The 22430-nt window shown below is 42.5% G+C and overlaps 1 protein-coding gene across 1 annotated transcript in view; it reads right to left on the bottom strand.

The window, feature by feature from the left end:
• LOC128886145 (fl(2)d-associated complex component-like) overlaps positions 1 to 20965 on the bottom strand; it is a 45600-nt gene extending 24635 nt beyond the window's left edge. The window contains exons 1-2 of the mRNA XM_054140764.1: positions 20637 to 20965; positions 15653 to 15899 (exon numbers count right to left, since the gene is read on the bottom strand). Coding sequence (XP_053996739.1) covers positions 15653 to 15889 — 237 coding nt within the window. The 5' untranslated portion in view covers positions 15890 to 15899; positions 20637 to 20965. The remainder of the gene's footprint in view (positions 1 to 15652; positions 15900 to 20636) is intronic.
• Between the last annotated feature and the right edge of the window lie 1465 nt (positions 20966 to 22430).

Consider the following 22430-nt stretch of genomic DNA (forward strand, 5'->3'; position numbering starts at 1 on the left):
CCACAAAACATTTACAGATATCCGCGCTTCCACTGGCGCCAGAGACTTTCCAATTCGTCGTGACAACAAAGACATTTCTATGAAGCTCTGGCTACCTTTTCCCTCGCTCCCTTTGTCTCCCTTTGCCAGCGTCGTGGGTGGTTTCCAATCCATAACGCTCGGACGGGCATCCGCGGGAGACAATGGTTTCCCCTTTTTTTTCTTCGCAAGCCTTTCTCACGCTCGCCGGTTCGTTCCGCTGCGAGTAGATACGGCCCTTTCACCCGAAAATGTCGAGCAATGTAAACGACAGAGAACTGCGTTGTACCCCGTCAGTCCCGATCTCCATTCAATCTTATCGACCCCAAAAACTAGTGCACCAGACGGCTATCCGCTACTCTGTATCTAGAATGTAAACGTTGACGCGAAATATTTACAGGAGAATACACAAACTCGGCACGTGTCGGATGCCTTGGAAAGAATCCGAAGCTCGAGTGCTCAAAGGACCCTCGAGAAGTCGATAGCAATAGAAGTAGACGTTCGCTTCACGAGCGTCTAGAATGTGCAACGTAGCCTAAAAACGGTTATTGAAATATCGCGAGACCAGTCGATGATTTACCTAAACGTGACAAGTGTCTCTCAAATTGAAAACAGTAACAACTGGATTCCAGAAGTATCTCGAAAGTTAACAGCGATCGCACTTGGATGAATGTACGGTATCTTTGGCATCGGTACGTCCTCGGAAACATTTCCGCGTGGAGTGAAATACAATTTCAGAAATCAATAGGGTAGTTCATGTAACGTGGGAACAGTTAGTTCAACTTCTCCTTCAGTCTCTCCGACCAACCACGGTTGCTTCATCTTCGATCACAGGGAGTGTTCCGTCGAACAAACGTCAACTTGTGTTGGGTCGGATGTCATAGTCAGCCTTTGCGAGCCCTACGTCTACTTACTAAGTAGTGCTTAAGCACGTCGAAGCTTACAATAAAGAGCAAATCTGTACGAACCGCACCAAATTTTCTGAAACATATTTTTTATTGCTCAAGGGTACTAAAATGAACGAATAAAGGCGATTTTACGATTTTTACCGAGAAGTCCGGTGTATACGATACTTATACTTTTCTGGGAGAAAGTCGTAAGTATCACTTTTTTCACAGTTTTGATGAGAAGGCCTCCTTAAATAACTCACGAAGAGGGAAAACCAAATCCTTGTTGTCGAGGATCAAAGAACAATGGTTTCTTGCCGCAGGCGTCGAGCACGCTGCAATATCTCAGCGAGAGCTTCGGGCCTCTCGGTCAGCGAACCCGGCACTTTCGCTAAAATATTCAACACTGACAGGTCGATAACGATCGACGACCTATGGCCAGGGTTATAGATGACCCTAGTCTCGAAAGACCACAGACTGTAGAGGCCCGAGCGTGCAGTCCACACCTCGCCACGTTTGACCACATGTCTCCTTACTGCCATGGAAATCCCACGAGTGTTGTGGCCAGCTGTGTCGCGTCTGGAAAACCTACGCGGATGTTCCGCGTGAAAAACAGTCACCACAGCCGATTACTCCCTCGCAAACGCTAATGGTGCTTCAATTAAGCTTCTGCTGACGCTGAGGGTTAATATCTCGGAGTAGCTCGCCCGGATGAGCACGAAGCATTCGGGATATTAGCGGAACGTTGACTTTTTGTAAGGCTGTCTCGTTGACGCAACGGGGAAACATTAGTATTCCGCTAGGAATCGCTTTGCTGATGATTGAATCGAGTGTACTTCGCTTTAGAGATCCACGGTACAGCGAGGCTTGCAAGTGCTTCTGATTAAAAAAATTCACTTGAAATTTTAAATTACGGTTTAGCGAGTAGTCCATACACAGGTATAGGACTTTGGAATGACAAAAGTTTTCAGGCGACCAGAAAGCCGGTATATATTCGTTTGAAACTCGATTTACCGTTGATTACACTTTGAAATGAAGTATGAAAAACAGGTGTGTTTCTGAGATGATCTGATAAATAAAACGGTAGCGGAATCTAGGGTAGCTAAAGCATTCAGTGGCTTCTATGCATGCAGTTCACGTTTCATCGTGCTGTGGTACAGAGCATCGAGCCAAACACTGTTCTCGTGTGTTCAAACAATCGAAAACGTTGTTTTTTTTTTTGGAAAACCCACCCCCAAGTTTAGGCCTGTCTAGATGGTGAACGAATAACCCCGCATCAATGCCATTAGCGGATCCGGACGCGCAAATGCTTCATTAGCAGGTCCCCAAAAAATCAGACTTTTTTAATCGCGCTTTCGTTGGCAAATCGAGGCAGATTTGAAACAGCAGCAAGGGGACCGGCCGAAGTCAGCGTTCAAGATCGAAGCGGTTAGCAAGGTGCTGCAGTCCGTTCGTGGTCAGACCAGACCGGAGTCCAATAGAACGTGGTCCGACCATTTTTCCATGCGATTGATATCCAAGTATACAAGCAGCTTGATATTTTTGCCACGTCCAGTCAAAACTACGAAACAAATTCTTTCGTTTTTGTTATACTTTTTTGATTACAGTTATCTATCAACGTGTACAACACGGCATTTCCAATTCTCAACCGTAAAACTCTCGACGAGCGTGGCACGTAATTCCAGTGCAAGGGGTGGAGTTATTCATTTCAGATAGAAATAAGTTAGAAGTAGCGACGCTGGGTTTTTAGTCAGCTGCGTGGAAAGTCCGACCAATGTGCGTCATGCATGAAAGAGGATCACGAGGAAAGTATGAATTACAGAAGGAAATCCCTCGGTAAATTGAACCGAATGAGACATAATATCGTTATTGGCTTTGTCATCGCTGTCACTGGTAGCGGTAAAATCGACAGAACGTAATAACGTCTGGCCGTCCGGAATTTGAATTCCAGCCGAGAATCGAGAATTTCCATCCCGCAACGGCTGGGGGTGCATTGTCCTCCGCGGGTGTAGGAAACGAAACACGAAATGTCCGACTCCCGCTTCCTGTTGATAACTCTCGTTATCGATTTTCCTTTGTTCCTATGGCTGAGATTATGGACACGTCAGAATCAGGCGACCCTAGGCGTTGTTTCACCCTCGATACATTATTTTGTGCGTGTGCGCGGTCGCCCTTGGAGAAGGTCGCGACGAAGGGTTCTCCTCCCCTTATATCCCTGCTTGCATCGCTTTCCTGACGTGTCGCACGCAAGGTGCCCAAGCTTTTGCCTGGCGATTTCAATCGCCGAACGAGGCATTTCTGAAAACGATCGGGGACAGAATTGTAACTTGCGGCAATCCACGCGGAAACAAAGACGTTTTATTGCTGAACATTTCGCGGTGGGTAATAGGTTCCATAGAATCGTCACGATATCGTTTCCTGTGATGTTTACGGAATAATTTTCTATCTTTTAACAGTTTGGAGACAGAATCCTCCCGTTCGATCAACCTAACTGGACGGTCCGTGATATAAACGGTAATAACTTTTGCAACTTTTACATTGTTGATTTGGTACTTTTACATTGTGATTTGGTACAGATATTTAGAAAACCTCAAGCAAAAGTAAGTCGGGATAGCAGAGTGACACTTATCGACAAATGGAAGGTAAAGTGTATCATGTTTAGTAGACGATAGGTGTAAGTGAGGCATTTTTAGATTTCTGCTTCGGCAACTCATTTATAACTTAAGATACCATCGGTGGCGTGACGGAGATAATCATGGAGCTCCTAGCCTACAGTTTTACGAAATGGTGTGGACAGTTACAGAACAAGTTCTCGCGATATAGTGTTTGGATTTAGTTTCTTCTGGAGAATTTCGCTAACTCGATCATAATATTCCCAGGAAGATACAATGAGAAATGTAACATATTTGAATTTGTAGATGCGTTTTAAAAATCACAGTTGCCGATTGCACGAGGCTAGAGGTTGCTTGAGATTAAGATATATCGTTGGTGGTGGTTGACTTTTGAGGGAAAGGAGTCGATCAATATCAGAGCTATTTATATATAACGTTAGACGTAGAAATCTTAGTTCACGTTTATTTTTCAAAATTTGTGTTCTTTAAATTTTAAGAATGTTTTACGAATGTCAAAGAAAATTGTGTCATTTATTCGTCGTGTTTGAGATATCCAACAGAGCAAGGCACGGAAATATTTCTTTTAATAAAACTTGAGTCCTCATTCGCGGATGAAATTCGATGCTGCGCGCAGCAATGACCCGTCGTCTCGCGTTGAATAAACAAAGGCGGCGGCGGGGGACCGGACGCCTCCGTTTTATGTTTGCAGCGCAAATTGTTCCTTGCGCGCCGGGGATGCTGCGCTGGGCGACTCAGTCCGTACGGGAGGCTAGACATCTTCGCTCGTAACCAGCGCTATAAATATCCTGCATCGCGTATTCCAGTACGCCGCCTTTCGATAGCGACCCCAATTTAAATCTTTTCACCGGTTTACCCGGAGTTTTAGAAAACTGACACGACCGAGTACGGCAGTGGGCACAATAACGGGAGCAGTTTCTTTCTTCGCGTGGAATTGGAGTGCATGCAAGCCGTTTCGAATACGCCTTCCGTGACGTCATGTGATTATTTCGACGAAGGAGAAGCTTCCACGTGGCCGGGAGTGACGCTCGAGGCATTAATGCCTCATTAACGCCCTCCGCAAATGACGCGATCCTTCGTCACGTCCCGGCACTCGTTTTCGCGTCCCTCGTTTCGCTCCTTTTCCATCCTCGTCGCCAGTTGCTTTCTTCTGGACCCTTCGGTTAATTTAAAATCAAAAATCTATCCGCTAGTTTGATAAGGACACCGTGCGAAAGGTTACCCTCAAACTTTAACGAAACTTTACAGCTGGACAAAGGCCCATGAGTATTTGATCCGTTTACCGTCCGAAGCATACACAACCAGTGGCTTTGGAATTATTTAAAGGGCCATGACACTGTAACGGCCCCCAAAAAAAGAGAGGTTTTTTTTCAGGAATTCAACGTAAATAAAGTATACGACGAATTGTTTTCAAATTTTTAACGTTTCATGGAATATTTGAACAAACAGAATCCGGGCTCATAGTGTGAAAAATGTGGTGTCATACGATTTAACATTCGATGTAACGAAAAATCGCTGTTGGTTACTGTTAAATTTAAAAATATTAAAATTTAAGAAAATGACAGTCTCGTGAATAAAAATGTTGATTTCTACGTTAAAAAGGTGACTATTTCCTTTCTTAGTTTACACCTACGGCAGTACGCGGTTCAAAACGTTTACGATCTACAAAATCTTATTAAAGTCCAAGAGTTACAATCCACATGATTCCCTTTGTAAAACTAAATAATATCGTCAGCAAACCATGATTACACAATCCAATGGAAACAATTAATTATGGATTGGTTCGACGTTTATTATCATTCCGCAGGGACCTGTTAGATACGTCGAGAACCAGGCTACTGGCTTCCTTCTTGAAACTGTGTAAGCGAACCTTGGAGAAACATAAATGTTGATGAAGTTGGCTAGGGTTTCGCGTGCAACCTGAACTAGTTCAAACGATTATACGTCTTCCCATCGAATCGAGAACCGTGTACGAAGATCCGAATCAGAAACGGGGGAAGAAACGAGGCAACACAGTGGAGCTCTATGCTTCAACTGTTCGCTGTATATGGAACCTCATTAAGCTTGAAGATACCCCCAAGTATCATGGCCATTCTATTTTTGGTGCATCCTACAGTTTGTCCAGAATCTCGCCCCAGAGTAATTAAGCCCTTTGTTCCAACCGTTCTCGCTTTCCCACCTTCAATCCTCTCCATTCCATCTCTGGCCCCGTTCCGGGCCATTTTTTAAGAGGCATCGAACGTCGAGATTAATCTCAGTCAGTCTTTGCGCCAGGCCGACGTTCAATTTCAAACGCAGAGGCAATTTAATCTGTCGCAATTTCAGCGGTTTCAGTTACAGCGGTTGCCCGATATCACGTGAATATTTAACCCCTCGGTAGAAACCCCATCACTCGGACCGAAACAAATTCTGATGTTTGTTTACTCTCTCCAACAATACTGAATATTTAATAGAACCACTTCGTATTTCCCCTCTTAACGTGGTACCGCTATACAATGCAATGCGATTGCTTTTGAAAGTAGAAGCTTTTAATGGGGAATAGGCGGAGCGAATTTTTATTTCTGAAACTAAACGTCGGATAAATACACTGTAAATATAAAAAAGTTTCGTCTTGTCATACCGTATAAGGATATATTTTTTACTTGGTTTTCTACTCGGGCGGGGTGCTTAAACTTCGAGCATGACCCTGGCAGTAGTATACCCCGTAGAACTTCCAACAGAAATCGTGCTGCGGTCAAAGGATTAATTTCGATGATATTTTTGAAATATATTCCTCAGCCATTGCACTTTTGATATATATGTTAGGTTGTCCAGAAAGTTCGTGCCAATTTTTAAGAAAAATTCAATGACACATTTGAATTTAATATATGGTATATTTATTGAATGACATAGGTACCATTTTGTTCCACAACCTTTCCAGACGATATATAAATCCCAATATATAAATATATCCATTTTCTAAACGTTTTACAGTATTCCTCCTTAACGCGTTCGTCTCCGATGCACCATTTACTCCTACCTCCAGAAATTCAGCCTCGAAATAATCCCTGTCTCTCGCCACGACCATTTCTTCTCGCACTTCCAGTCCATTCCAGGCTGGAGCACTATTCTTACCAGTTTCGTTCCATTACAGGAAATTATACGCGATACGGTTTCATCCATCGTAGCAACTGCGGCCAGACAATAGCGTTGGATCCACTCACGCGCTGATACTCCAGGGGAAGTTCCACGACGGCCATTAACGGCAACGGTGGAGAAAGCCGCATCGTCACGGAAACTCCGAATTATGCCCTCCAGCCAGAACGAACTTCCATTGTGCGACACGTTCCTCTTTATCGAACTGATTCGCGGATTTCACTGAATATTTCCAGCGCGTGCCGAATGTACAAAACTTCTCGCGGCTAACGTTACTTTGACTATTATTCCTTACATTTCTCCATCCGCAACGTACTCAAATGGATCCATCGGATACAAAACCGTCGAGACAACTTCGGAGAAAATTATTCCAGAGAAATGACTCTGATTTATAGATTGCATAACATTCATCGCGCCTGAAGAAGAAATGAAAGAGGTCGTAAATGTCGTGCGGGCGCCACAGTCAGCTATGCAAATATAAACTCACTTGTTCATTTTCACACGATGTGTCTGACATTATGATACAATTCTTACGTGTTGTTGTAAGCCGAAGGATCGATGTAAAGAATTTTCCGAAAGAAGCTTTAGGATTCCTTTTATTAATGCAACGCAGATGGTATAGAATATAATTTATATAATATATTTATATTTACGCAGCGACCTGGTGTAACCATAAATCTTGGATCAGTACTTGTTCGAAAATTGTACGATTTTAATTTGCTGCGTTACACTCGGGGTCGCATACCACTGGCCTTCCTTGGCATACCGAAGGAGCATTTTTATGTTAATTTTATCGTCAGGAATTACGGATTCCGGCCAGTCGAAGCTGTAGGATTCGCAAGAGTTGGGTAACAGAAACTATCAAAGGAAATGTTCTATTGCGCAATAAGCGTAGGAATATTTGTTGCGATGCTTAAACCGAGCAACGCTTTTAAACTAATAATCCGATCTCGTGGGCGTAGTAAGCTCTTGGGGGATTGTTTCCAAGCGCACAAAAACTAACAAATGTTGCTCCTCTCTGCGAGCACGTTTTTCATTATAGATTGGACACGGGGATTACGGAAGAAAGTGTACAATCGCTGATCAACGTGAGATGATCAAAGAAGATTATCGCTCTGGATTTTTACAAATTTATTTACGTTCTGTTGCGAAATCTATCGAAGTTTTTACGAAAGGTTTTACAAAAACTCGTATCTGAAAAACCTATCCATAAAAAATGATTTCCCAGTTTACCGAGAAATTAAGTAATTAAAAATATTTTCATAATGTTTTCGTAACCAGGAATAGAATTTGGAGTGACGTGAATTCGCGTCAGTGGTCGCGAATCTGGTAATTTTAATGTATAATGTTTAATTTTAATATATTATTTTGCACGCGGTTGAAATCTAATTAATATTGAGAAAATTAACTGAACCGCATATACGATACGGTATATTCATCTACGGACAGAGAACATTATGAACCCCAGCGGTGTTGGTAGTTGCCCAGAATAATAGCATTTTGATGACTATTATGATACGTCGGTAGCTGAACCACCCTTATCGTTTCCACTAAAGTAGCAGAGCATGAAGATAAACGAATATCTGTTGCAACAACGTCGTTACCTTTTGAGATTACTTCACCGTCCAAGTGCACGCTTAAGAGTCTCCCCTTAAAACTGAAGGGTTAGACCCGAGAGTAATTAGGTCTACGATACATTCTAAAGTCGAATTTTAGCTTCGCGCGATAAGAAAACCCTGACATCACGTGTACACCACACTGTCAATCGATTGTCAAGGGGAAAATTGTTTGCACTTTCCGGTCGACGTGTCTGTAGTAACTTGTAATAAAAAGCACATTTCGAAAACTTCACTCTTTGTAAGGGATATAGTTATTTCAATTAGCTGAATATTCGAATTGTCTTCTGTGCATCTACTATACTATATGATAGCATTTATTTAAGACGTCAGATTCAGTCAGAATTTTCAAAAAATCGATCTGTCTTTGCACTTTCTTAAAGTACGATCTCTTGTAAATATTCTCTGCCAAATTTCAAGTTAATCCGATAAATAGTTTTTGAGATATCTTAAAATTACTAAAGACAATGACCCTCGGTGCTCGTAACAGCTCCCCGAAGCAAAACGAGTGTAAAGGGGTTAAAGTCTTCCGTCCGGCTTGTTTAACATCCTTAAGAAAAAAACACACCGGTACAGATCGATTATACAGATAATCCTCAAGACCTGTGTTCTGGAAAGTGAACAAACCTCGCGTAATCCCACGGAAGCGGAAAGCTGCATCGATCGGCATTCCTAAGGTCTGCGCATTATGGGGGTTCATGCGGCCGACCTAATGGTATTATCAACCCTTAATGCCGTGCCGGTATGAGGTCATTGACCAAGCAGACGCCGGTATATTTTTAAATCCACTTTGCTCCTCCTAATTAAGCCCGTTTCATTCAGGAAAATTAAAACGATCGCGAGCTAAAAATGGCGCGAGCCCACGTACGTCGAGGTTACACGGCGCGCGTCGGTTCATTGTTGCAAAGGAAGTTCACTGGCACCGTTCACGTGTTATCTATTACCAGGGCCGAGGTCAATTTGCTTTGCTCCTTTTAAACAAACTCGATTGCACTCAAGTGAAAACGTTGTGGTATCTTCAAATCTGTACGAGTGCATTTGACGCGCAGAGTAATAGGGTGGCTATTCGTAGATGTCGATTCATTTCAATGTATCACCTTATTTGTAATTGTTTTGAGGCGGGACGCAACTAAAAAGCTATGTTTCGATAAATTTAGATTTATCGAAGTGGAGTAACCATATCTGAATTCATTGACAGGATTTTCAAACAGTTGGATAGATGCTTTACTTAAATTTTGCTATCATTAGTATACTGGTCCTGAGCCGCACGCACTTGTGGTATTTTAACTATCAATTTTTCCAAAGTTTCAGTTTTCATTGCCTTTCATTTATTCCTTTCCTTTCTTTGATTATTTACCGTAAGCAATATAAAACGAAAATAAAAATGAAAATAATTTTTTAATTTTCGTTAATTTCGATCTTAATAAGGTTAACGATATTTTCATTCTTCAGTTTAGCATTAGATGTACGGTCCGTTTTAGAGAACCGAAAGTTTATTTCTGCAAATAAACTGCACCATATTGTTTTAACAACAAAAACTCGGCAACAAACCCACTTTATTGCAAAATAACCATTCTTGTTTTTCTCTAAATATTTTACCGAACGCTCGTATCGATCGATCGGTGAGACTTCTCCGATAAACATAAATCCAAATGCGAGTTTATGCTAAAACGTAGAGAATAAAACGAACGAGGTCACGTTTGTATTCATTTCCATCGAGTAAACACAAATATATACCGCTGTGAAAATATAATGAAAAATATAAATTTCTCTCCTCTATGTGGATGAAATTCAACCGCTGAATAAACTTAAACGCTCCCGGTTATGATTCGATTACTCGAAACCGCTGTGGAAATAGTTACTTCAATCTAGGAGTTACGCCTCTGGGTAGTGAAATGAAAAATGCGTTCCCTTCTGAAATAAATATTGCTCGCGTGGTTGAGTAATACTCGAGGGATCACTTCGACGTGTACCGACGTGACCGGAAACGCAAACAAGTGGAAGTATAATTTTTCAGGCTCGTCAAACAGGGTATATCTATTCTACTTTCACATTCCATTTTTTTCCTCGAAGTAAAAGAGACACGTAATTCATTCAATATGCCAAAAATTCTCAACACATATTTCTGATAACATTTTTATGCATTACTCTACATAAAATGATACTTTCTTATAAAGATTAATATATTATACCTACTATAAGCACCCTTAAAGTTCACTTTCTAATTTTCTATTCATTTTTAACGTAAAAAACGTCTAATTAAAAGGCCTGGCCTTTCACGACGAAGTTTTTATGAAAATTCATGTCTCGTAGCAATCCACCGTCGACGCTTGAAATGGAAAGTAAAAGCAAAAATTCTCGAGTACTTTGTTGGTCGATGGAAAGAAACGTTTTCTTGTACGACAGAGGCATTTGGCCAGGCTAGACGAACGACGTTAAGGTTCACGTACACCGTGCGATGGAGATCTTAACGTAGAGGTGGCGTGCACCTTATCTATTACGGCGTCTAATAACAAGGTACGAAGGTTTCCGAACTAGCAAGAAGGACTCGAGTTTCCAGCAACTTCTACCTGCCTACATTCGTGTACCTGTATTACTGCCAAGGTTCCATCAGTGACCTCTGAATTTTTTGAAAAACGTTCACGCGTGTACGCAGAATAATTCAGAAAGACAGCACTTTGTCAGCCGTCCAAGAGGATTCTCGTGAACTGTGTTTCCAGATTGGTCAATTTGCAGGCAAATTGGTCTACATATGGGTGACCGTACTTGCAAGGCCGGGTACTCGTCGATCCTCCTGGGACTTCGAGTTCACATTCGACCGTTTATTCGCACGCGAGAGCGTTTATGAAATTTTTAAAAACGAGGAAGTCCGGGCCTCCAACGATATCCTCGATGACCTAGTGATTCGTTGCAGTCATTAATGAACCCCCCAGTATTGTTATTAAGGTCACAGATCACTAGGCTATGATAAGGTCTTAAAATTCCAAGGCTTTGGTTGGTCGTTTACCGACACGCGAGTTAGCACGGGTCCACCATTCGATTTGCCAGCTGAGTTTCGTAATTGAACAGCCACGATGGAACTTTTCTGGGTGTGGTACGTCTCGGAAACGGCTAACAGCTGACTTTTCTGTTCCAAACCTCGTTATTACGTGGTAAATTATGAATAGACTGCGGATTTTATGTATTTATGATATAAACCAATATAACAAGCACATGCTAAACATAACCAAAAGGTATGTGCAGTTATGCAAAATGAAATAACAATATTATATTGTATTAATTGTAGAATACATTCGACATACATTATGTATATTTTATGTATGTTTTCTACGTTACTGTACGTCATAAATGCATAAAATCTACAGTCTAATTATGAATATTCGAGTACTTTACCATAACTATGTACCGATATGATCCGAACGAGTCCAAGCATCCCTTACAATAGAAAGGAGTATACATACGCCCTCGAGAAACGGGCTCAGAGAAATGTTTGTATTCGTTAAATCACTTCTTAAAAAATATTAGCTCTAGGAAACGATGAAACGAAACATTTTTCTATTTACAGTTTATTCATGGGACGCTTAATACAAACTTCCATTTACCACGGTATTCAGATCTCAACATACGATTTCACAACAAATTTTTTTAAAAATTTCCCTTTCATTGTGAATCTTACACATGGCTTGAATGGAAAGTTCAGCTTTTCGCGTACGTCTCTGACGTGGCATGAAAGGTGTCGAGAAGAAATGTCTGCAGTTGTTCATGGAATGTTTCGATCGATTTACGCTGTCCAAACTGACGACGGTTTCGGGAAAGAAGAAGTATCCCGAATCATCGTAATTACATTTAGCGGAAACGAATTCGCGGCTAGCGATAATCGAGTATCAGAACTGCTGGAATATCCCTGTCGTATCATAGTTTCCAGGGTCCAATAGGACGCGCGTGGAGGGACCGTAAATCAGAGGAGCGACGGCAGGTAAATGGATTCGAGAAATTCCAGTCGGCAGGACACGAATGTTGGCCATACTAACTGTACCAAGTATCCGAGCTATCCCCAATCCTCGATCCACCGGCCGTGAATACTGCTCCTTGGCAGGCTTCCTGACGGGGACGCTTTTTTCATTTTCGTTTTTGGCGGGCTCAGCCAACTCCTCTTGCTGACCTACTGAACCACAGGGGATAGTGGTGATGTTTGAAGGTGACCCTCCAGCGATTGCTTCTCCCGCTGACACATCTTGATATAATTCAATGGAATCGAAGGCGATCCCGCGTGAAAAGCACACGAAATAAATTGGATCACATGCCATCTCGACACTGATACACAAGAGCAACCGAGCAATCCTAAAATAAACCAATTATCTGACAAAACGTCGAAATTTGAGATTCGATTATTTGACTGTGGTGCCTTAATTAGCGTTAGCAGCACGTGGGTAACTCGGTGAGGAAAACTATTGTCAACAATTTGAGGTTTGAAAAGCCACGAGATGCGTGATGGGTAAACTGAGTTAGCGAAGTTCAAGATTTGTGCTTTGGTACACCATGAATTTAACATACAGTCGGAACGAACTTGTGCTGCTGGATATAGACAATCATCAACGAAATAGTTGGGCAATCGATAGACGAGACGACATTCGACTCATGTCGATTCGATTCATGTAAAAACATTGACATCGGAGGAAATCTTTTATCCTTTCGCGCGTACGATGATAGCCTCTTGATCATGTTACGCGATCTAATTTAGACAAGCACCATTCGTGCGATTGAGACCGTCACACTATTGCCATTCCTATACGAACTCGAAGCGAAGAGAGTCTCTCGCTAATGGGGAGAGAACTAAGTCAGCCGGTGCACGTCGAGCGTACAAAAATCAATACGTATTCAGAGTTTCTAGTCGTAAATATTCGGCACACGAGCGCTCAGAGGAGTAACTCTTGCTCAAGATTAAAACGACTCCAGTTAAAAGAACGAATCTGTTTACTATGGTATTCTGGTTGAAAAAATTGATTTTATTTTTTTTTTCTTAAATACAGTTTCAAAATATATCTACAAAATCTTATGCTCAATCTCTTAAAACTAACGAAGTTGAAGCTGTTTCAAGAACAGAATTTTTTCAAAATGGTTCAAATGAAAAGTTGAGTTTCTCGAGGACCTTGAGCGACTAAAATTCGTACCACTCATCTTAAGCACTATAAATCTAAAAGTAAGTCGATAGATATGACTGTAATTATTAGAAATTACACAAAAGCACCGTTATTTCTTTCTCCAATTAAATTGGTTGAAACCTACATAACGCGAGACACTGGACGAATATTTTTTACTTAAAGGAAACGATCTATGATTCGAGAAGGTCAACATTGCTTGAAATTTCAGTGACCACAAGTATACGAGGCATCTAGTCTGTGCATACCAATAAGCCATACGTGTCATCTGAGAATTAGGCTACGAGATGCTAGTACATACGTCAAACGATGCAAATAGGCTAATAATATTACAGAATTATATAGGGTGTGGCCGAATATTATCTACAGACACGAATCCTCGTAAAGAAGTAAGAAGAAAATTTTATCATTTTTTACTTAGTTTTCGAGAAAAACGAGTTTGAAAATCTATTCTTTGCGTTAGCAGTAATAACTAAGATATTGTTCACCGACCGATTTATAATACCCATAGTGTTTGTATACATTAATAATACAACTTAATATTGGCACCATACAGTAACAATACTTTTGTATACGTACAGACACTCATACATACATACAAACTTGCAATTAGTCAGTAGTCATTATACATTGCTGGGTGAACCATGTGTTAGTTCATGTGTTAGTGTTAATCACAATTGCATAATTGTTTTTCTCGAAAAGTAAGAAAAAAATTGTAAAATATCATTGTTTCTTTTCTCTTTACTTTTTCGTAAGGAATCACCCTATACACGCTTGTATATGTTATTCGGTCTTACCTTGTATACATAGTCGATAAAGCGTATTGTGAAGTGCACCCGAATTAATTCATTAATGGTAACGTAACGTCCCGAAAAGGTGCATGTCGAGGGGCGTAAAACCAAAAAGACCTTCTAAGCTAAGGGGAGTACTCGACAAGGCTTGACGTATACAGGAATAAATGGTTTTACCCTTCAGGAGCTGATGCAGAGTCTTTCTAGCGAGCGGTGATCACGTTATCCTTAGGTAATTGAACCCTTCTTCCCCTACCATTACGTTAGCTCTTTCTACTACACCCTCATCCTTTCGCATCTGTTTTCTGGAATATAGTATCTTCGACAATCGTCTCGACTCGGCTATCGTCCCTAGATAATCATAGTCATCGTTGCACCTGAAAAGCTTACATGCGCTATTCTCAACGTACTGATAAGCTCTCCATTGATGCACACGAATGGCTATAAAGGAGCACGTAACATCGGAAAATCCGACATTTAAAATTCTTATTCCCTCCTGATATTTCGGGCAGGCATCCCGATTCGTGTACTATGTACGTGCATTATTCACTGACCTTTTAGAAAATACCGCGAGATTCCAATGAAAATATAATGAGTCGCGGTAAGCGGTACTCCATTCAGTTGGATTCACTTTTTTGGGGAAGAGGGGATAGACAAATTGATTTCTTCGTAAATATAGAACTGTTTGGAAGTCACAACAGGTGGAAGCAACGAGACAATTGCTCGTATGTCGAGTGCACACAAGAGCGAAGCAAATAGCGATTCTGTTAAGAGACCTTCAAGATTGCCACTGTGTGGGAAAGCTTCATCCTGTGACGATAGCGTTTAATTTTAGAATTCAACTTGTAAAGAAAGCCCGTAGTGCGTTTATAGACAGTCGATATGTTTCTCGGAATTCTTGCTTTTGTAACCTCTGTAGTAAAAGGGTTGATTCTGTTTTGGGTTGAAATATTCAGAATCTTTGTCATTTATTTTCTAAAACTAGGAATAGACAAATTGATCTCTTTGTAAATATAGAACTGTTTGGAAGTCACAACAGGTGGAGTGAAGTGAATAGCAAGTCTGTTAGGAAACCTTGAAGACTTCAACTATGCAGGAAAACTTCATCGTGTGACAAAAGCATTTAATACTCGAATTCAACTTGTAAAGAAAACCCCTAAGTCGTTTATAGACATTGTGTTTTTTGGAATGGTTATTTAACACGTTGACTGCCACGATACCCACATATGGATGACAAGGATTTTCACTGAACAATTAAATACATTAAAATACTATCACTACAGTACAGATAGTACTGTATCGGTACTATCACTAAATATTTAAGCAATCCAGTCACCAAGTGCAAAACTCTCCTTTAAGAATATAAAAGTTTAATAAAAAAAAAAGCTTCGACTCTTATTGGTTTCAGGTACTCACGATTTTGTGATGAAGATGCTGAAGTTCCCTCTCGGTGACTCTTCTCCGCGACAGTTCACGCTGTTCCCGTCTGTACTGGCTGTACTTGTAGAAAAGGTACATGCCAGGAAGTGCTAGGACAACCAACGGCTTCATGAGGCCAGCACGTCCGCTGCCTCCTCGAACCCGTGGCTCTGGTGGTTCGTCCAGGTCTTCCAGCGGCTCGGCAGCCTCGGCCACAGCTGGTACAGCCGGCATGATTGATCACCTGGACAAGATCGATATCTTTTTAATCCGGGCTGAGAACAGATGACAAAACAATTTCGTTCGGGGAAGATACTCGAACGAACCGATGACTATATGAAAAGTTCGATTAATCGTAATCGAATCTTTCTTTGAAATTCGTTTCGTACACACGACAAATAGGAAATCGTTTCAGTGTGGACTAATTAATGACACGATATCCGATTGTTGCGGCATTAGACAATGCCCCGCACCGGTATATTGTGCTTCATTGAGGATATTGAAATAGCACAGCCACTGTTCCGATTGCCCGGAACGCGTCTCTCACAGAAACGTGGTATCCAAGTATCACAATGGATCACTTCTTCGGGACAATTGCTCGGTTTTAAACGACGCAACTCGTAGCATAGCGTTCAAACTTTCGCGAGATAAATTCGCGAAACTTCACCATTCGGCTGTAGAACGACAAAGCAAGTAGCTCGTCAAGCTGGCCCGTAGAGTTATCTCTCTCGTACGAGAGGCTCCGGAAGAATAGAACGATACTCGGCGCAGTCACCGGTTCAGACCTAAAGTTTTCCAAGGGTTTCGAAGTGCGGATAAAACTAATACGGAGAAAGTTGAAAAGCGTGGATAACCGTTTGCTCGCTAGCGCGAAGAATTTCAGTCTTCTGTTAGATTTCGACGGATGAACGGAGAATTTTAGGTCACCGAGAGACGACTATTGGGTATTGGATTTCCATCAAATCGTTTTTATTTACAATTCCTTGTCTGCGCGGGCGAGTTGTCGGACAAGGCACAAGCGTATACCGCGCGTGGCTTCACTTCCTCATTTTTCGATATTTACAATCCTCGTTAATGTCGCACGGGAACATCTGCGACGAAATAGCTTTCCGTTGCAGATGACTGCGACGAAAACGTACCGTTGGCCGAGCTTTTACCCGATGCCAATTATTCCAGCCCGAGGATATTTCTGTGCGAGCCCTGCCGCCCATAAACGAACGATATCGAGGAGATCTTCCGACCCAAATGAGTACGAACCTTCGTACAACGAACACTATCTTCGTAATGACCTCTCTGCAAAGCATATCCGGGGACATCGACGGAGATGATATCAACTGCAGAACTGGAATATAGGTTCACCTCGTTCAAAGAGTTTCACAGAGACCTGTTCGTTATCCAAATACTCATCAATCTTCTCATCGAGGCAAGTTCATCCTGCAAAAGCCGCCATTAAGAGGACAGTGTTGTTTTGCTGATCTTTGACTTTCCAGAGAACAGAGATTTAATAACAAGGAGGCCTGGTTGTTACGGAGCAACAAAGTCCAAAATATCATCGAAACAGAAAGACCTTTCAGGTAAAAGTTACGAGTTTCAAAAGTGACCATAAAAACGAGGCTTCTATTTTTTTTTCTGTTTTGGTACAGGCGTCGAGGCTGTGTCAGGGTTATCGACATTTTTTTTAAATGGAATGCTGAACCGAGATGCTAACTTCACAGTGGGATTCGCAGTCGCTGTTTGGATATTGTCTCTTTACGAAAAGCTTATCCGACACCAAACAGCCTGAAAAGAACATGCCCGCCGTATTGATACTTGACTTTTCAGCGAACAGAGTTCTAACGAAGAGGTTCAGGTTATGCCTAAATTTTTATAGAACTCTACAGAAGCCAGTTCCTTATCAAGGTAATCAACAATCTTAAAGTTTTAGTAGACTCATCTTCCAACACTTATTACGAATCGTACTTCGAAAGAACAAGGCTCTCCTATAAACTCTTGATGATATCGCTTGCCTTCAAAAAAAAAAAAAAACAGAAACCGCGTATTAAAAAGTTCCGCGTTACGTCCATTGTCCAAAGGACTTTACAGAAGTCTGTTCTCTATCACGACTTTCAACACTCTTCCCTTTTTAAAACAAAGTTATCATACACCACTTGCGACGAACCCTGAGAGGTGTAGGACTACTCCACTGATCGTTGACTTTTCCGTGGGGCAGGAATCTAATAAAGAGACGGCCTCCGCAACGTCGAGTCGCCCAGCGGACTTCCGTGACTTCAATGAAATTTCGTAATCTACTTCTCGGTCGTTCACCGACTATATTTAATTCAACCGCCTATTTGCCGTGCTATTCTTAACCGGCTGCTCTAGAAATACACGCGGCTCGCTCTATATCGCCGTCCGCGCCTGGGTCGTGTACCCTCCACTCAGCGCAGTCTACACGAAGATGCAATTGCGTCTGTGTTGCGTTCGCCAAAGGGTGTAACGATGGGGTCGATCCGGTTACTAGTAGTCTGCGAACAACGTGGTGTCGGTTTCACGATGCCATAGTGTCATTAGTTGACGGGAAAGCACCTCAGCGATCAAGTTCTTTAAGCTGGGAGTCAGAACAGTCGAGATTCCTGATCGAACACTTCAGAACGAACGATTAGACGTCGGCGGAGCTGCTGTCCTCGTTCTCAATTTCACGTGAAGCATTCCGTGTGGGCGAGTTTCGTGCGACTCGAAAGAAAACCAATGCGAATACTATGGGGAATTGACGTTGACACGCTAGTGAAATTCATACCGATGCACACCGAGGAGAATCAACCCGAGTCTACGATCGCGAATCAAAGCGAACTATTAATCATATCTGTACCAGGTTTTGAATATCTAATATCATATACTAGGTTTCTCCGTATACCTCGTCTCGGTGTTTGCAGAGGTTTACCTGTTCGCTGGTAAACATAGAAAATTATGCATCAGAAATGTTACTCTTTTCGTCGACAAATTAAACGATATCGCGAGTCAAGATGATGTCGTATCGAAGCGAGGCACAACGTTGAAGACTGCCCCGCCGCTTTGATTCGTGGTATACGATAGCCGCGCATCGAGCGGATCGAACATCGTTTAATGCGCCAATTAAACCGTAGATGCAAAATTCGCCCTAAAAACGCGACATCGAGGGTTTCTACCGGTAGACAGAAAGTCCGATAACGTCGGATGAAAGACGACGTCGCGGTAGGATTGCATGGTGCGTAGACGACACACATACCCGTGCACGCGTTATCACCTTGGGAGGTAATATATTATCGGAAATGAATCAATATATCGACTCGTTGTTGTACCCTCCGCACTCGACACTGTGAAAACGTGCACCACCTCGGGGATTCATCGCGTTTCTACCAAGGGCAAGGTCGTTTACACGTATTTTGTCTGCTCGAGGGCCCGGCCAAACGAAAAACTGTTACGCGTGATAATCGTAGGTACGGAAAGGTGAAGCCTAATTTGTTCCATCAATCAAATACACGAGCAGTTCTATCGTGAGCGCGTAACATCCCTAGCAAACACGTGTCTGTTAAATTAGGACAGGTGGTAGATGAAGTATCATAATCGAAAGTGTCTCGAGGAAGTGACTGAATCAAGCAGGAAGCGTGGTTCGATAAGGCAGAGTCGTGGTGAGAACGGTAGTATGACGTTCGGGGAAATTATTACGCTATTACCGCGAGAACTATCGTACCGATCTAATATTACACGTACGTATGCGTTTTGCCTTGACATGTCGCAATAGCGGTCGCAAGAACAAGGACATCCAACGCGGCAGGATAACATCGTACCGGATAGGCTACGGCCAAGTACACGTCCTGCTGGCTTCTATTTTTATGCTGTTTTCTGTTGTTCGGTACCGTTCGATTGCCGTGTTGCACGATTCGGATCGATCTTCCCGCTCTTTCCTCATTCTCACGTGACTCCGCGCGAAGCCTGACGTCGTGACTGATAACACGGTACCATTCGATTTTTATAGTTTCGATTCATCGCGAAAGTGAACGCCGCGATGTTCGTAGTTCTGATTCGAAAGAATTTCAAAACAGTGAACTGTTGACACGTAGATCGAATAAAAAAAAAAAAGTGGTCGTCACTCTTGAATCGTGTACAGCTCCGTAGGCTCGTTATGATATCGCTACAACTCATTGAACGTATAACTTTGAAAGGACAACGTGCAGTTTCGTTTTCATGCTTAATGCTACGATACAACGACGACCTTTATAACGAAACAGACACGTAAACGAATGGCCAGATCGTCCCACCGCGACTTTCAAGTTTATTAAATAATCGGAAGTATAACACTACGTGCTCGCAAAGAGAATTATTGCACGTCGCTGTGCACATAGAGCAATTCTTTCTCGTTATTTCAACGATCGTAAATGATTGCGTTATACGGCTTTACAGGGTATGGAAATTCAATGCCTTTACTATAACGTAAGCGATTCCCGATCGCAATGATCAATTGCCTCCTAACAATGTACAATACAAAGTTTCTAACGCCGTTGCTTCGAGTTTAATTACTCGCCGGAGCGAGGGTCCGTTACTTCGTATCAATTCGATTTTATAAGAATTCGTTCGACGAAGCTGAAACGTCGTCCACTGTCGAGAACAAAACGAGGACAACAGCGAGGATTTGACAGCGCGCGTAAACACTCGTTGCGGACTCGACAGTGACACCAGCGCATACACAATCGAACGAAAACCGCCAACTTCTCTAAACACCGTGAACCGTCAGCGATACGTTCCTTGTCATTGACGAGTCTCATCGGCGAACCTGCATCGCGATTGGCACACGTAGCTTTTCCGTTTTCACAGAACCAGTGCACAACCTCGTACGCGAAAGCTCCTACAGAGAAGTCATAGTTGATCCTCGACGAGCGTCAACCGGAACCTTCGATCGTTTGCTCGACGTCTCGCACTCGGAACTAGCAACTAGGTAACACTATGATCATCACAATGCACTTACGTCGTCGTTGCTGGCTCCTCGACGGTACTTGTGATATCGCGCGTGGCTCGTCGGAGGGAGGGCAGGGAACAGGGACGAACGACAGAACCTGGATAGAAATTGACAAGTACGAGGAGAAAGCACCGAAAGAAAACCGCCTGCGCCGGCGACACGAGCGTCCCTCGTGCGCTCAGCTCAGCTGAAACATCGCCGAGCCGCGACTGTGTTGGCGGTATACCGGCGGCTGCACTGCGCGCCTGCAGCAGGGCAAACCGCGCAAGAGCCCTGGCTCGCAAGCGTTCGTGCCAGACCGGCCATTTCCGGCCCCCGTCGACCGAACTCGCCGCCACCCGCTCGACCTCGATGCTTTTTGGCGGTCTACGTAGGGACTACGGCGCACGTACGGCCGCAGGGTTGTATCTATGCAGAGGCGTCGGGACAGTGGCTCCATTCGAGAGTAATTGCTATTTTTCCATCTAATTACTCTCGAATTCAAGAAAAATTATTTGTGTTTTAACTCCGGCAGGTTGGAACTTTCGAACTTTAAACATTTCGAATTACAATTGGGAAAACGCAAGACGTGCGAAAATCGGAAACTTGAAAAAGCAAAATTGTTTACCGGTATTGTGTTTAGAGTGTGTCTTTATTACGAAAATAAAAAAATACAGTTTCGAATCGTTTCAGTTTCCGAGACGAACGCGTTTACGTTCCGAACGAACCACGTTCGACGGTTGCTTCGGTATTTTCACTTATGGAATTGGAATAAAAATGTTTAAATGTGGAAACATTCTCGGGATATATTACTGAAGAATTGAATACCAACATTTGTAATACGCAAGTCATGTAATAATGCAATACATAAGTAATGTATTATAGGTATATAATACGTACCTTTGTGTTATTAGCTGCTAAATCTAATCTCACTTTACACTTTACGCTTTACACATTACACTTTACATTTGTTCGTCACAAATAATACCGATTACCACGGTCTCACCACGTGGAGGTTGCTGCGATTGGAGACCCGGAGATACAAGGAATCAAAGTTCTTTCGACCTCCCTCTACATAGAGTATACATACAGATATACATAGTATACAGGTATACTATACATAGTATACTAGATATACATAGTATACAGGATATACAGGTATACATAGAGATGCACACGCTACGTAGAGTCGACGAGCTTACTACTAAGTACGAAACGATGAAAATCAAAGGAAAACAAAACACCCTTCGATTTGCAAAATCCAAGTGTGACTCTGTCAAATAATTATTTGAACTAAATGGAAGCTAAATGGAAATCGCGACACAACGCGACCATGTAACGGACTTATTAATTGCGAGTCAGTCCCGTTTCTTCTTAATGGGTCTGACTTGAGAGAAAGACTTCCCGGACCCCGCCGGAAGCCACGATAGGATCTGACTTGCACCCGTTTCACGCCTCTTTGGACTTACTGCATCGCGTCAGGAGCCTGGACTACGCTAGACTACACTAGACGTGGTACAGAGAGTAGAGGAGTGATCCGGAGGCGTCGATTGTCCTCCTCTCGAACGCAGATCCACCAGGAGGACGGCAACCGACCTTTCTGTCCAGTTACACAGTTGGTCACTTCACTTATCACACGAAGCAATAGTGACCCAAGTGAAGAACGATATTGCGAGTCCGATATGGGCCTACGAACAAACAAAAGAATTGAACAAATGATTAGTAATTATTTGACACTGGACAAACACTCGTACATGCATGCCTTAAAACTAACAAGACTAAGGTACCCACAAGCAATACCAAACTACGATAATCAAGGAAACA

The sequence above is a fragment of the Hylaeus anthracinus genome, unplaced genomic scaffold (genome assembly GCF_026225885.1).
Source record: "Hylaeus anthracinus isolate JK02 unplaced genomic scaffold, UHH_iyHylAnth1.0_haploid 11982, whole genome shotgun sequence".
Classification (NCBI taxonomy): domain Eukaryota; kingdom Metazoa; phylum Arthropoda; class Insecta; order Hymenoptera; family Colletidae; genus Hylaeus; species Hylaeus anthracinus.